This window comes from Eretmochelys imbricata, chromosome 8 (genome assembly GCF_965152235.1).
Source record: "Eretmochelys imbricata isolate rEreImb1 chromosome 8, rEreImb1.hap1, whole genome shotgun sequence".
NCBI lineage: Eukaryota > Metazoa > Chordata > Testudines > Cheloniidae > Eretmochelys > Eretmochelys imbricata.
In genome coordinates, this window is record NC_135579.1 from 21,621,134 (window position 1) to 21,636,795 (window position 15,662).

The 15,662-nt window shown below is 47.0% G+C and overlaps 1 protein-coding gene across 1 annotated transcript in view; it reads left to right on the forward strand.

Annotated features, from left to right (window-relative positions):
- Positions 1-1,057: 1,057 nt before the first annotated feature.
- ADRB2 (adrenoceptor beta 2) overlaps positions 1,058-15,662 on the forward strand; it is a 59,126-nt gene continuing 44,521 nt past the window's right edge. The window contains exon 1 of the mRNA XM_077824369.1: positions 1,058-2,243. Within this exon, the coding sequence (XP_077680495.1) occupies positions 1,058-2,243 (1,186 nt within the window). The remainder of the gene's footprint in view (positions 2,244-15,662) is intronic.

A 15,662-nucleotide genomic window follows, 5' to 3' on the forward strand; every position in this document is an offset into this window, starting at 1 on the left:
TCTCTTGATCGCGAGGCAGTAATGTTCGCTGGGAACGGAGCGTGGCGCACGCAAACCAACCTCGCTGGCAATGCACAAGTGAGGCGGGAGGGTGAATGCAGACAGTTGTGCAAAATGCCACTCGGTCGCAGACTCGAAACCTTCGCTGCAAAAGGGCCGAAGTGTCAACAGTGAAACCAAAGCGCCAGGGAAGGCGCGCCTGCCTCTGTCAGCAAAAGCGCCTGGAGCCAGGGATCAGCCTGCGGGCTGTGTTCCCAGGGAGCGCCCTGCTTTGAGAGGCAGATGCGGCCGGGGCAAGCAGCGATCCGGGCTGACTGCGAGCTCTGCCAGAAGCACCCGTGGCCGGGGCTGGGGAGTGAGGAGAGAGGGACGTCTGCAGGCTGCAGCGGATCAAAGTGGAGGCTCCCCCGTCAACTAGGGCACCGGGAGAGACCGGCACTGGGGCTGCGAGAACCACCCTAGGGGACAGACCAGCAGGAGCACCGTCACCACTGTCAGCCGTGTGTGTGTGTGTGTGTGTGTCCCCGTGTCCTGCTAGCAGCCCATTGGCTGGGGGCTGCCTGATGTCACGGCTGGCTGTTCCTATAAGCTCCCCAACACATAACGGGCTCAGGACACTTGTAGACGAGACTCCCGGCAGGGCAGGAGCTGCCCAGGCTGCAGCTGCAGAAGGGGAGGGAGCAGGCTAAAGGGGGAGCAAACAAATGCAAATCCCTAGCCACCAAACAGTCTGTCAACAAGTCTGACTGCAAGAGGCCCCCAGCCCGGCCAAGCCACCGCCGGCATTTCTCGGGGGGCCAGCTTGGATCTCCTACAGCGCGCGTGTGACTGCTCCAGGGCACCAGCCAGGCGCACCGGGCACCGAGCGCAGGAGGCAGCCGGCGTGTAAAGAGCGCGAGCGGAGCGCCGGCGCTGCGCAGTGGGCATCGGGCTGTCCCAGACTTGCCCGCGAAGAGCCCCGGCGCTGTGCGGCGGGGGATCGGACGCGGGGCCGCCCGAGGCTTGCATGTCAACGGGGAGCAGAGCGCAGAACGTGCGCTGCTGCGGGTAGGAAGCCATGGGATCGGTGAGTCCCACCAGCCCGGGGCTTGCTGCGGTCAATGTGAGCAGCAGCGAGGACACGGGCAGTTCCAGCCTGTCGCAAGACGTCTGGATGGTGGGCATGGGCATCCTGATGTCTGTGATCGTGCTGGCCATCGTCTTTGGCAACATCCTGGTGATCACCGCCATCGCCAAGTTCCAGCGGCTGCAGACCGTCACCAACTACTTCATCACTTCCCTGGCGTGCGCCGACCTGGTGATGGGGCTGGCCGTGGTCCCCTTCGGAGCCAGCCACATCATGCTGAAGCAGTGGAAGTTTGGGAACTTCTGGTGCGAGTTCTGGACCTCCTTAGACGTGCTGTGTGTCACGGCCAGCATCGAGACCCTCTGCGTCATTGCCGTGGACAGGTATTTCGCCATCACCTCCCCCTTCAAGTATCAGAGCCTGCTGACCAAGAGCAAAGCCAGGATTGTCATCCTCGTGGTCTGGGTGGTGTCTGTTTTGACCTCTTTCTTGCCTATCCAGATGCACTGGTACAGAGCAGAGGGCCCGGTAGCCGAAAAGTGTTACAAAGATGAGAGTTGCTGTGACTTCTTCACCAACCAAGCCTATGCCATCGCTTCTTCCATCATCTCCTTCTACTTGCCTTTGGTGGTCATGGTCTTCGTCTATGCCAGGGTCTTCCAGGTAGCCAAGAAGCAGTTGAAGAAGATAGACAAATGTGAAAGGAGGTTTCATAACCAGAACAACCACCAGCAGGAGCAGAACGGGAGAGGAAGTCACAGGAGAACCTCCAAGTTTTGTTTGAAGGAGCACAAAGCCCTGAAAACCTTGGGGATCATCATGGGCACCTTCACTTTGTGCTGGCTGCCCTTCTTCATAGTCAACATCGTGCACGTGATACAGGACAACATTATCCCCACTTACCTGTACATCCTCCTGAACTGGTTGGGATACGTCAACTCCGGCTTCAACCCTCTTATTTACTGCAGAAGCCCGGACTTCAGGTATGCTTTCCAGGAGCTCCTGTGCCTCCGGCGATCTGCCCTGAAGATGCACGCCAATGGATATTCCAACAGCAACGGGAAAAGTGACTTCAACGAGGAGGACGATGGATATCAGTTGGGACAAGACAAAACGTGTGAATTGCTGTGTGATGGAGCGGGGCCACCTGCCAGTGAGGACTTATTGCACTGTAAAGGTACTGTGCTGAACGGTTGCGTTGAGTCCCAGAGCATCAGTCATAGCACACACGATTGCATATTGTAGAGAGATGAGCTTTTACCAAAAACAAAAATAACCCAGTCCAATGAAAAAGGCACCTTTAATGTAGTAACTGCAAGAGAACTAAAACTAGCAACCTTTATACAAGTATGTGGGAGTGCCCCCTTTAGGGGCGGGAGGGGGTTGTTTATTTGCAGGATGTACAAAATCCTCGGGCAAGTACATATTTATATGCACCGGGGATTATTTTAAGACTGTGGATGAGGGTCATCCCTTGAAGACTTGATGACTGTTGTGGTGTTTGTGTTTATCTACCTCAGAGATCTAGTAATAATAAGCACGTAACTGCTGCCCTCAAGCCTAGCAGGACTCCTGTCCCTTTGGTGAGTGGGCTGTCTCCCATCAGAGGGGAAGATGATCCTTTACTTCGGGGACGAGTCAGGGCTTGATTTGCCGTCGTTTGGGGGAATCGAGTCTGAAGTTTACTTCTTTGTGCAGTGAATACTGGTGTAAGGATGACCTCACTGCACCTGTTTGTCCAAATTCCTGTCCACTGTATAAAAGTATGGTGACAACTTTAAGTGATGCTCTAATGACTTCATACTCAGTTCTGCTAGGAATGGCTCATCTCCCCCGCACCAAATCCCCATTAATCCCAGTTCAGTCTTCATGTTAGTGCAGTAAACATACCTTTCAACTGCCCTTCCTTTGAGATCTGAGCTTCCCTTCCACCCACACAAATATGATGGTCACATTTTCATTAGTGCGCATTATTTAAATCCCAAAGACTTGGCTGTGAAACTAATGGGCAATGTCCGCGTATGCTAAAGAAACCAGCCCCTTTCCCCATTACTAGAGGCTTCCTAAGCTAATAGTGTTCTTCACTTGCGATCTTTGTTCCCTCTTGGCATCTGGAGAGGTCTGAGCCTAAATGCCAGCGGAATTCATGAGGATTAAGCCCATAATTATAAAGTTGTTAGCACTAGGGTTCTGCAGTTGACATCATCCAAAAGCATGGAGCGGGGGCGGCTGGGAAGCTCAGCGAGGGCTGTAACACGATAACTAGCACTTCCCTTCTGGCCACACTGAACCTGATTCCCCTGCCACCACCCCGTGGCTGAGCTTGCTCTGCCCTGGAGGCGAGCGAGCACTGATTGGAAAGGTGGGCAGAGCAGTGCTCGGCAGGTTCCAACAGGTTTCAGCTCAGGGAGTAGCCCGTGAGCAGTTCCCATTGACAGCTCGTTCCGTTTACAGAGGGACTCTAAAGACATTTCAACGCCACTTCAGTGGCAGTGTTCGCAATAGAGGCGCTTTCCCCCTGTCTATTTGGGTCTCAGTGGCCTCAGAGGTCCAAGCGTGGAGTAGGCTAGGACACGCAGTGGGGGCTCTTCGGCAATGACCTGTGAAATAAAGGGTGGTTTGATCCGGGTCATTATGTTCTGTATTATTTGTTAAGCACTCAGTGTGTTCGGAGCTGTACCACTCCGGTCTGAGCGAGCTTAAGCTCTAAATCATGGGCTTTGGGGGTCACTGAGGGAATTCATCTGGGCTGTATTTTCCCCTTCCTGAAATTTCCCCTTTTAGTCTTCCCATCTTTCAACGGTGGTTACACCCCCACTGGAGTCCCAGCGCTAAGGGGATCATGGGCCTGGCAGTCTGCCCTTTATAGTGCTCTTATAAAGCATTTTGTGTAATCTCCGACTGTGTCCCCCATCTCATGAGGGACAGGAACACCGTATCATGAGCCAGGCCACTCCAGGCTGTTGTACAGTGAAATCCTCCCTCCACATCCAATAAACCAGCTCTTGAACATGATTTCTCATGTACAAAACAAAACAATCAAATGAAACACGCTGTCAAAACATGAATCAATTTTAGCCTCAGATGGAGGGTCTGGGACAAATCCCTGTTTATGGAAAAGTCCTCTGGAATTGTACAAGGGTGAAGCCAACAAAGTTCTGTCGGGTGCTTTTAAAATTACCATCAAACCTTTAGATTTTTAAAGGAAACCAGATAATTTCTGTAGGGGGAGATAGAATCGCTCTATAGAATTCTATACAAGAGAGATACTTCTGTTAAATTTGGAAGGCTGATTTAAAGAAACAAACTAATGTTCTCTGTTCAATTCTGTAGGACTTTTTCATTTAAAAAAAAAGAAACAGGCCTGGGGAATTTGGGAGAATGTAGAAGACTATGACTGTAAATTTCCTGGAGAAGGTAGCTGGAAAATTGTCCTGTGTGCTGCTAAAAATCACAGAAAATTCCTCTAGCTAAAGGTTTTCCCAATCTTTAAAATAAAAAAACAAGGTGTATTTAATTCAGAGAGTGTTTGGTCTCAGGAGACAGTGGATATGGAAGGGTAGATCAGTCTTTGTTTTTCTGGCCCCGTTTTATTTATTAGCTTTCCCTCTTGGCAGGTTTTACATTTTGTTCCTGGTTTGCAAACCTTGCTTCATGTTGGCTGCAAGCTCCCCCGGGCTGTCAGATGGGAAGCTAATACTCAGACACAAGTGGACAGGTGCGGGTGGGGAGGAGTACAGAGACCTGTGGGGGAGCGAGAGGAGACTGTTACCCTTCAGCAGAGCAGCCTCTGGATGCAGGAAGCAGTGATCAGAAAACGGGACTCTTCCTTCAGGCTTACATAGACATTTTTTTAAAAGGGTGCAGCATGGCTGCAAAGAGAATGTGAAAGAGAAGGGTCCTTTCAAAACATGTGAAAAAGACTGAGGTGGGGGAAGATCACACACTGGGTCCCTTACAAAGCAGTGACACGTTTCCATTTCAATCTGTTCTATGTATTTGTATGCCAGATCCCTCAACACAGTATCTGAATGCTTAATATCTTGGTATGTTTCTATTTTGCTGCTTTGTTATTGCACTCTGTTAATACAGGCGTGCTGTCTTAGGGAACTGCTTTGAGCTTTGACTAATTTGCTTGAAATAGCTTTTGGTCAATCTCGGAATCATGCATGGGTTAGGCAACCAAGACTGTTTTGACCTGTGCCCTAGGATTCCAACAAGGAGTTTCCTGGAACAGTGTCTTAGTGGGAAGAAATATCAGAGAAAACAAAACAAAAAAACAAATGCAAAGAGTCGTGGTGTTTTCAAATGGTGAGCTGCTCCCAACCTCAGCATTTATTCCACCGCACACCCACGCCTTTGCCCTGAAAAAACTCTCCACCAAGAATATTGTCACTAACTGTAATTGGTATTTCCAATGAATTTCTGAGTGAGCCTTTGCAAATCATTTGTGATAACTCCTGGAAAGCTGTCCATGTAAAGCATAGATTGGCTTTGCCTTATGTTCTTTCTGCATTGAAAATACTTTTGGCACATAGTTGGGGAAGTTTCCTGTGGTTTTTGGGAGCTGCTGAGCAGTCAGGAAGCTCGATCTCCTAAGCTTTATCCTTTCAAGTGAGGCCTGCTGCAGAGATTGTCAAGTGAGTGGTGAGGATTTGCCTACTGATTTCTTACAAGCTAAAGTCTCTGCATCTTGATCAGAAATCTGTAGTTTGCTCTCTTTCAGGTTAGATCTTTTGTTGTGTCTGTTAACTGCAGATGCCAGAGGGATGTAACTAAGTAGCGGAGCCCCCTCCCCGGCCAAACTGGTAAAAGGTATGCTGAGTTGTTCTTTGCAGAATGTACAGTGTTTCTTCCTGTTGCCCAACTCACTCACCTACCCTCCAAGTGGAGAAAGCACTTTGTTTAGCAGCTAGTAAGCATATGTAGCCCGAACCACCTTCATAAACCTTCCAATTTGTGCATAGTCATGCTTGGGATTAGTGTTTACACCATGCAAGGTGGTTATTAAAACAGTAAAAAGCCTGCCGTCAGGTTCAAGAGAGGTGACCGGGAGGGACATGCTGCAGCAGAGTTTGGAGCAAAATGCATGGGGCTTTCTGACAGCCCTTTCTGCAGCTAGGGGCCAATTGTGAAGTGTGATTAACGGAGAGACTCACTGCATCTGTGAAATTAGAAGAATGCTAAGGCAAATCTCCACAAAAACAATGCTGCGTTATCTTTTGCACCTTTAACAGTTGTCCTTAAAGGAGAAGGCCAAATTAAAAGACAAAGCCAGACACCATGCAACACAATGAAGTGGGACTATTTATAGCAGAGACCTTGCAGTCACAGTACACACACTTGCACTATTGTGCTACTTTGCAAAGGAGTATCTGCAAGTTAAAGGGGGGCCACCATGTCATGGCTTTTCCGCCAAGGTGGTGCGAGCTCAGAGACTACAAAAGTGTGTGTGTGCGGGAAAATGAAGGAATTCAGGGCCGGGGGGGGTGGAATGATTCAAATCGCCTCTAAAAATGTGGAATGTGAAATAAAAAATAATGGCAACAAAATTTAAAATAAAAATACCAGGCATTCTTTAAACATGCGGAGCGTTCAACCCTGCAGAAGTCTGTGGAAGGATTGTAGCGATAACTGTGCAGCGCCCACATTCCCTTTAGGGTCCAATTCACCATTGACCTGCACCTTGTGTAGTCATTTGCCCCATTGTGAAGTAAGTTCAAAGCAGGTGTAAACGATGCCATTCTGCTTTGTTTTCACGCTCACTTTGCACTGGTAGCAATGGTGATACAAGGTGCTAGGGTGAATTCAGCTCTGAGACATTTTGAACCGTGTCCATGAAGCCTTGTCTCAACTATTGGCATTTTATAGGGAAGAGGAGTTGAAATGGGTGCTCCTCCCTCTCCCCAGCAAAGTGGGCCTGGTCCTCTGGGAAGAGTGGCTAAAAGAGCCGGATCCTTGAATCCTCCTTTAGAGGATGGGAGGTGTGGTTGCCATTACAAAGAGTTCTGCCTGGGTCAGGACTGCAGGTCTGAGCCCAAAGTATATACAGAGAAAGAGAATGTGGCCTGAGAAAGCTTCTTCCTCTTTCACTAGCTGTCTCCCTCCTATGGGAGATGACTTCCAAGATATCCCTGCTTGTCTGCCATTGACTGCCCCCTAGCATCAAGCAGAGAACAGGGTTTGCTTTAAGGAAGTTGCCTGGTGCATCGCTCCCTGCTGTTGATGTCAGGCTGTAAGCAGATCCTGTGCACAGTTCAATTCCCATATTAAGCCTTTAAAATACAGCCAGTCCCATTGAAGCAAACACATAGTGATGACGTTACAGGGTACATGCAATTGCTGTTAGGGGAGTCACTGGGTCTACAAAAACAATCTCTTTCCAGATAAACATTAACACACTGTCCTAGCAGAATGAAACCTGACACAGTGCAAGATTTAGGAACTCAGAAACTCAGGTGCCATTTGTTAATGAAGCTCGTTTTGTGTAGTATGAGGATTTAGATACAGAATGCTATTGTACAGTACAGTAGGTGCATGTAAACACACACATTCATTATCTACATGTTGCATATGCTGCATCAGTGTGTGTGTATATTAATTATTATTATATAGCAGTCCAGAGTAAGTAAAAAATTAGGTACAAGTTGTGGTTCTCGATTTCCTCTCCTGTGTTTTTTAGTCTGAACAGCCAGCAACCAACAATCGCTGTCAGTGTTTGGAATATGAATATGAATATACCCTCATGAATGGAATTACATGCACATGTGACATGGAGGATACACACCAGGATAGGGTAGCTTATAAGATTGATTGGGCCAAGTAGGGGGGAAACGGCAACCCCTCACAAGTGGCAGGGTGACATTCTCTTTAGCAAGGGCCCAGTTCTTCTGTCATTGACGTTACTGCCAAACTTCCATTGACTTCAGTGGGAATAGGAGTGGGCCCTGAGTGTAAACAATGCCACACCCTCATTGCTAGTGTTGTGCATATTTTGTCAATGACCACATTTGTTTGGCTATTTGGTATTAAAACTTCAAATGCTCTTGCTGTGTGTATCTGAAGAAGAGGCGTGAACAGGGACATGGCTTATCTCAGAACCACAGGGCTGTTCCAAGCACTGGAAGATGGAAGGGTCAGGAAGCAATAGGTTATTCACTGTGAGGCAAGGCTGGGAAGATGACCGGGATATGGTGGCACTGATCAACACAGACTGGATGGGTAAAGGAGGCATCATTAGTCCTGAGATTTGCGTGTAGATCACCTGACAATTGCTTCAGGTTTTACTTTTCTCTCTGACGTCAACACAGGTGGGGTGTGAGCTGTGGAGGTCTCAAACTAGCTGAAGCTGAAGGAAAGGATCAGCAACTTCTTTGGAAATCCACCAAACAATAGGTCAGATTCTCAGGTGCTTAGTCATGTGTTACTCAGTCTTACTCAGCCAAAACTCTCATTGGACTTGGCTCAGTGAAAACTGTTGACTTTCCATAGAAACATGACAGTTCAGAGAATGAAACTGTCATGGACCCAACCAGTTACAATATAACACACACAATAAATGGGCCCCTATAGAAACTGCCATGTGGAGATTAAAAAATGCAGAAAGGAAAACCTCTTGCCTGATCATTTATTTTGTAATGAAGAAAATATCCTAAAAAACAGCAGAAATAGGTATATATAGATAAAGTATCTGGGCCAGATCCCCAGCTGGTGTAAAGTGACTTCAGTGCAGTTTTGTCTGTTTATATTAGCTGAGGATCTGGCTCAGAGCGTATAATACGCATTGTGCTGTTTTCACTCGTGGAAAAAAAAATCCTAGAGAATTCCACTGTCACTGAAATGAAATACCATGTCCAGACCTAAAATAATGTGCTCCACTGAAAACACACAGGCCTACATTCTGTGCTGCTGGTTTGTACCTCCCACAAACGCTGCCGTGTCACTGAGATTGCACCAGAGGCAAGTAGAATATTTTGTACCCCTTGTGTATGTATATGTATAGTCCCTGTGAATATATTTTATAGTGGGGGATAAGTGCCCTCCCCATCTATTGCTTATTGCACTTTGGATGAATAGAATTTTGCATAACATCCATGCTCAGTTGTGTAATTCTTTGAATTCTTGTAAGTCTTGGTGCTGTAATTCCTGCTTTAGCAGTGTTGCAGAATAATGGTGTAGCTGCAGACCCCTGAGTCTTTTTTTACTCTGGTAGCTGCATTTTCCACTTCAGGAGCTGTCTTCGCTCCGTCCTCCAAAGCAGACATAGTATGTAGAGTCCCTCCACTGTGTCAGTCTTTTGCTTCATTGGAGACATTCCTGGAGAGCTTTTGCTTTGTGAGATGCCTTGGCCTCAGAAGATGAATTGTCAATATCAGAGAATTATTGATGTGTGTACAATTAACCTATGAGAAGTATGCTGATCCAGAGCCCCAGTTATGGGGAATTCTCACAGCTCAAACCTTTTTCTGTAATGGGCCAATTCCAAACACCCCAAGATCTGGAGAAGTCCAGGTTTACACCTATATTTCACTCCCACAAGTTCAGGACCCTGGGCTTTGATTCTGCCTATGGTGAATTTTGAAAGCAGGGTTTTGCTCTGTGCCCATCTCTAGTTACTATGGAATCTCTCTCTCTCTCTCAGCTGTGCTTTCCTTAGTTCAGACGTATGGTATATGCTGTAGAATCTAGCTAATTCATATCCCCAAAATCAGAAAACAGCTGATTGCTATAGGAAGTTAGTGACGAAAGGCACTGCAGGTCAATGCATATTATACTATAGCATGATATCAAAAGGGCATGTATGGATGGATGTATATAGAGGAGCCAAGGTTGTGAGCTGAAGGATCAAGGGCAAACAGTTGAGGTTCCACTGACAGTACATGTAAATCTACCCCCATTCCTATGCATTCTGGACCAGGTGTTTAGCTCCTAAATGGCTGAAGTCTAATGTGCTGGGCACATTAAAGATGAGAGCAAGAATTGTGTTGAGACACGGCGCGGAGGCAGGGAAAGGGAGGAGGAGAGCTAGTTACCAAATATCCAGAAATATTAGCAGCGTGAAATTTAAAGAAGTTAAGAAACAAGAAAGAGCTCCTGTCTCTCTGGAGAGGTAACAAAAGGGTGAGTGAGCACATACCATGCTCTCCAGCTTGGCAATGTCACAAGGCTCTACATTTTTCAAGCCCTTTATTTATTTACTTACTTACTATAAAGGACCTATTTTAGCCAGTGCACGAGGCCTCCCAATTTTGACAATGCTGAGCAAGAGCTAACAGAATGCTGAGATCCTCCCACTGAATCTCCCTGCCTTCTTGTGTTACAACAGCCCAGTCTTCAGGAGTTAGAAACACCGAGACTGGCAAACAGGAAAGATTGGCTTTCTCTCGCCTTTCTCTTCCACTTGTTCTGCTTGCTTCTTTTCACCAGCCTGGCAAATCTGTTTCCCAGTGAGATCAACTTATGGAATAGGTCATTTCCCCAGGCTGCAGGCTCCCTCCATTGTTTACTCTCCCTTTGCTAGGTTCACTTTCTGCTGTCTGGGATCTCTGAGCCCACCTGTGTAATGGAAACTGCCCTCCCCTATAAGGTAGGATGGAACAAGGTTCCTGCATGACCTTGTTATCAGTAACTGACACCATACTGAGCAAAAAGAATGAGGAGTACTTGTGGCACCTTGGAGACTAACAAATTTATGTGGGCATAAGCTTTTGTGGGCGAAAACCCACTTCATCGGAGGCATGCAGTGGAAAATACAGTAGGAAGATATAGATATATGCACAGAGAACATGAAAAAATGGGTGTTGCCATCCACACTATCACGAGAGTGCTGATAGTAGCTCACCGTAATTGATCACTCTCGTGATAGTGGGTATGGTAACACCTATATCTATGACTGATCATAATGGGTATGTCTACATTGCAATTAAAAACTTGTGGCCAGCCCATGCCAGCTGACTTGGGCTAAGGGGCTGTTTAATTGTGTTTGACATTCAGACCTGGGTTGGAGCCCAGGCTCTAGGATCCTGCAAGGTGAGCGGGTCCCAGAGCTCCAGCTTCAGCCGAATGTCAACACCACAATTGAACAGCCCCTTAGCCCAAGTGCTGTAAGCCCAAATCAGCTGACACGGGCCAGCTGCAGGCTTTTAATTGCAGTGTAGACATACCCAGTGGGTACTGAAGGGAGTGCACAGGACCAGCCACTTCTTGTGATACTACAAGCGGGGAATGCCGTTCTGAAGCTACAACAGGCTCTGCTTGGGCACAGCAGTCCACGTATGTATCAGCTGTAGGATCAGAGCAGACTATGAACTAGCCTAATCTTTAACATAGAAGTACCCCAGCAGGTCTCAGTAACGCAGCCTGGATCAAGACAGAGCATAGTGGGAGCTGTAGTTTCTATCTGTACTAAATATGAAGGCAGCTACAGGCTGCACTGTAGAATTCCTTGGGCCAGCTTGCCTGTAAAGTGCTGCCAGGGGCTATTCATAAGATTGTGCCAAAATAACCACGATGCACCACTCTGACTCCAATTTTACACAGGAATCATAGTGTAATGGAGTGAAGAATCAGGACCAATATTTTGCAAGGTGTCAGACCTTGACAGAATATTGTTGAATCACAAAAATGGGCTTGCAGGTCCTCCATTAACATGACAGCTTTCCTCCCGTCTTCTCATCTTCCCAGTGGCAGGAAAGGATATCTGAAGTCCTGTGCAATATTGCTGGTGCCAGTGAGAGTGCATGGGGAAATAGTTTTTTGTTTACTGTCCTTGGTAAGGTCATTTTTGCACAATTGTTTATATAAAAATATGGAGTAAAGAAATGTAAATATATTTTTGTTCTTATAGCTAGCTAGAGAGAGAGAGATATGAAAATATGTATGTACAAAGTCTGAGTATTTATTACAGGCCCTACTGTTTGACATGTGTTTAAATAAAGAGTATTTATGGTACTGCTTCTGCCGTTGATTTGCTGTCATTTTGGCTGGTTGCATGTCTCACACTTTCCCCCAAACACTGCTGATAAATCCTCCAAGATTTGGAAACAAAACAAAGCCACCAACCATGCATTAGCAGGCAGGATGCAAAACCTTCTTGAGTTTGCATAACCTTTTTTGCATAAGGTTTTCCTCTCTTGGGGCCTGATCCTATGAGGGACTGAGCACCTTCATCTCCTGAATCCAGCAGGAATTGAGAGTGTTTAGCACTTCCCAGGATAGGGCCCTCTCTCTGTTTCATCTCACCATCGAGGGCTATCATTCTAATGGTTTTCAAACAATCCGTCTGCTCTTCTGTCTGATCACACTGCAAACAACATATCACTGTCTTGAATGAATACTGCTTGCAGCATCGTTATAGCCATCTTGGTCTCAGAATATTAGAGAGATCAAGTGGGTGAGGTAATATATTTTATTGGACCAACTCAGGGCTTAAATTCTCACAGATTATTTCCCGGATATGATAAATAATGGACATGTTGTTCCCGCCATGCTATAAAAATTCCAGGACCAAATGGGGAGAGGGGAGGGTGGGGGAGGAGAGGGGAAGCAGGAGGCCTCAGGGCTCCAGGCTTCAGCATCTGGGCTGGGGTGGGGGGAGGGTGAGTGGAGCTCAGGGCTTCTGCCCTGCAGGCTGGTGAGGCTAGGGCTTCTGCCCTGTGCGGTGTGGGGCACGGGGCTTCAGCCCCCTGGGGGTGGTTGCACTGGGGCTTGGGGCTTCAGCTCCATGGGAGGCACACTGGGGCTTGGAAATGTTTACCAGACCTCTGCTCCGGACAGCTCCGGCTTAATTTAAGCTCAACTTAATCTGAATCTGGCCCAACTTCTACTAGTGAAAGAGGCAAGCTTTTAAGCTACACAGAGCCCAGACCTGAAGAAGAGCTCTGTTTAGCTTGAAATCTTGTCTCTTTCACCAAGAGAAGTTGGGCCAATGAAAGATATTACCTCACACCCCCCGCCCCCTTGCATCCTGAATGAATAATGTACTTTTGCCACAGAACAGGCCTGTTTAGGAGGTGCTGTCATGCACTTATTTACAGCTTTGTTAAACCGTTTGGTTGCTGATCTCCAGTGCCAGTGTTCCAGCGGGACTTCAGAGAAACAGATGTAAAATACTGAGAGCATTCCCCTGCTAGATTAGATCATTTAAAATGAGACGGGACCGAGCACTAGAAAATGTATCCTGGAGACCAGTCCTACATTGGCAGGGAATGGCAATAGCATACCTTGATAGGTCCTTTCCATTTGTACCCTCTACAACTCCTTGAAGGTAGTTCCAGGTCAGGGCTGGAGCAACTAGGTGGGGTATTTGAAAAGTATGATAGTTTTATGGCTCGTTGTACCATGCAGATAAAGATTTCTGGTGAAGAACATAAGAACACTGGACTGTAACAGATCTCCTGGATCATCCAGTCCCTTGCTATCACAGGCAACCCCACATTAATACATTTATCAAGCTCCATCCTAAATCTAGTTAGGTTTCTTGTCCCCATTACTCCTAGTGGAAGGCTGTTCCAGAACCTCATTCCTCTGGTTGCTCCAGGGGACCCATCACTGCAGGTGTCCGAGATGAAACAAAATGGTTAACGTCAGCCAGAAACACAGCCCAGAGTGTTGCAATGAAAAGTATTTTGCATTCTTCATGCTACACAGGGCTGTGATAAGGGCTTCTGTAGTGAAAGGCCTGTGTATGCCCTGCGTAGTTCAGCATTCCCCCTTCCCAAAAAATAATAGCAGGGCTTTGCAGAGGCACAGCACAGCTTGGGCAGGGAAATGGTTAAATCCAGTCATTGCCAAAGCCACCACAACTATCCAGAATCTAATCATTTTCTTCATTGATAAGTATTAGTTTTAAAAAGGACTGAGAACACTAGAGAGATCCAAGCCTTTCCTGACAGGGTGGGCCCTGAGTTGGTGCCAAACCTTCAATGGACTTTGAGGGCACTCAGCACCGCACAGGATCAGCCCTACACTTTCAAGTGGGACCTCATCTTGGAGTAAATTTCGAGCCACATCACACTACATAGAAAGGCATTTTACCCTTATGAGCCATGACCACCAATTCTCCCATCCCTTTGTGTTTGAACCGGGGCTTCCCTCCTTCCCCAACCTGCCTCCTCCTCAGGTTTGATCCTGCAGTGATGTCACTGTAGCGAGGACAATGTGACATGACAGTGGTTACTATGAAAATTACCTGCAGTCTCACAAACACCTGACTTCATGGCAGGCTCAAGCAGCAGGGAAACCTGGTCTGGAAGGCAGGGATCCTTACTATAGACCGTCCCAACCCACAGTTCCAAACACCCGCTTCCTGGGCTCCAGGTGTTCAAATTCCAGAGCTGAATCCTGCAGCTTCAACCCGGTCCTGTGAAATGTATAGGCAGCAAAAGGAGCCTCAGGGAAATCCCTTCCAAGTCTTTTCTCCTTAGATAAATATTTGCTTCTCTCAAGTGCATGCTAGTGCAAGAGTCTCCTTCATTTTTTAGGTTTCAGAGTAGCAGCCGTGTTAGTCTGTATTCGCAAAAAGAAAAGGAGTACTTGTGGCTAGACTAACCAATTTATTTGAGCATAAGCTTTCGTGAGCTACAGCTCACTTCATCGGATGCATTCAGTGGAAAATACAGTGAGGAGATTTATATACACACAGAACATGAAAAAATGGGTGTTATCATACACACTGTAAGGAGAGTGATCACTTAAGATGAGCTATTACCAGCAGGAGAGTGGGGGGGTGGAGGGGGGGAGAAAACCTTTTGTGGTGAAAATCAAGGTGGGCCATTTCCAGCAGTTAACAAGAACCTCTGAGGAACAGTAGGGGGTGGGGTAGTGGGGGGGGGTGGAATAAACATGGGGAAATAGTTTTACTTTGTGTAATGACCCATCCACTCCCAGTCTCTATTCAAGCCTAAGTTAATTGTATCCAGTTTTCAAATGAATTCCAATTCAGCAGTCTCTCATTGGCCCTATGATGGTGTCCCCTGAATAGATATGTGGACACAGCTGGCAACAGGCTTTGTTGCAAGGATAGGTTCCTGGGTTAGTGTTTTTGTTGTGTGGTATGTGGTTGCTGGTGAGTATTTGCTTCAGGTTGGGGTGCTGTCTGTAGGCAAGGACTGGCCTGTCTCCCAAGATCTGTGAGAGTGATGGGTCGTCCTTCAGGATAGATTGTAGATCCTTGATGATGCGCTGGAGAGGTTTTAGTTGGGGGCTGAAGGTGATGGCTAGTGGCATTCTGTTATTTTCTTTGTTGGGCCTGTCCTGTAGTAGGTGACTTCTGGGTACTCTTCTGGCTCTGTCAGTCTGTTTCTTCACTTCAGCAGGTGGGTGTTGTAGTTGTAAGAATGCTTGATAGAGATCTTGTAGGTGTTTGTCTTTGTCTAAGGAGTTGGAGAAAATGCGGCCTAATCACATCAGCCACACTATCAGAGGCTCGTTCATCTGCACATCTACCAATGTGATATATGACATCATGTGCCAGCAATACCCCTCTGCCATGTACATTGGTCAAACTGGACAGTCTCTACGTAAAAGAATAAATGGACACAAATCAGATGTCAAGAATTATAACATTCATAAACCAGTCGGAGAATACTTCAATCTC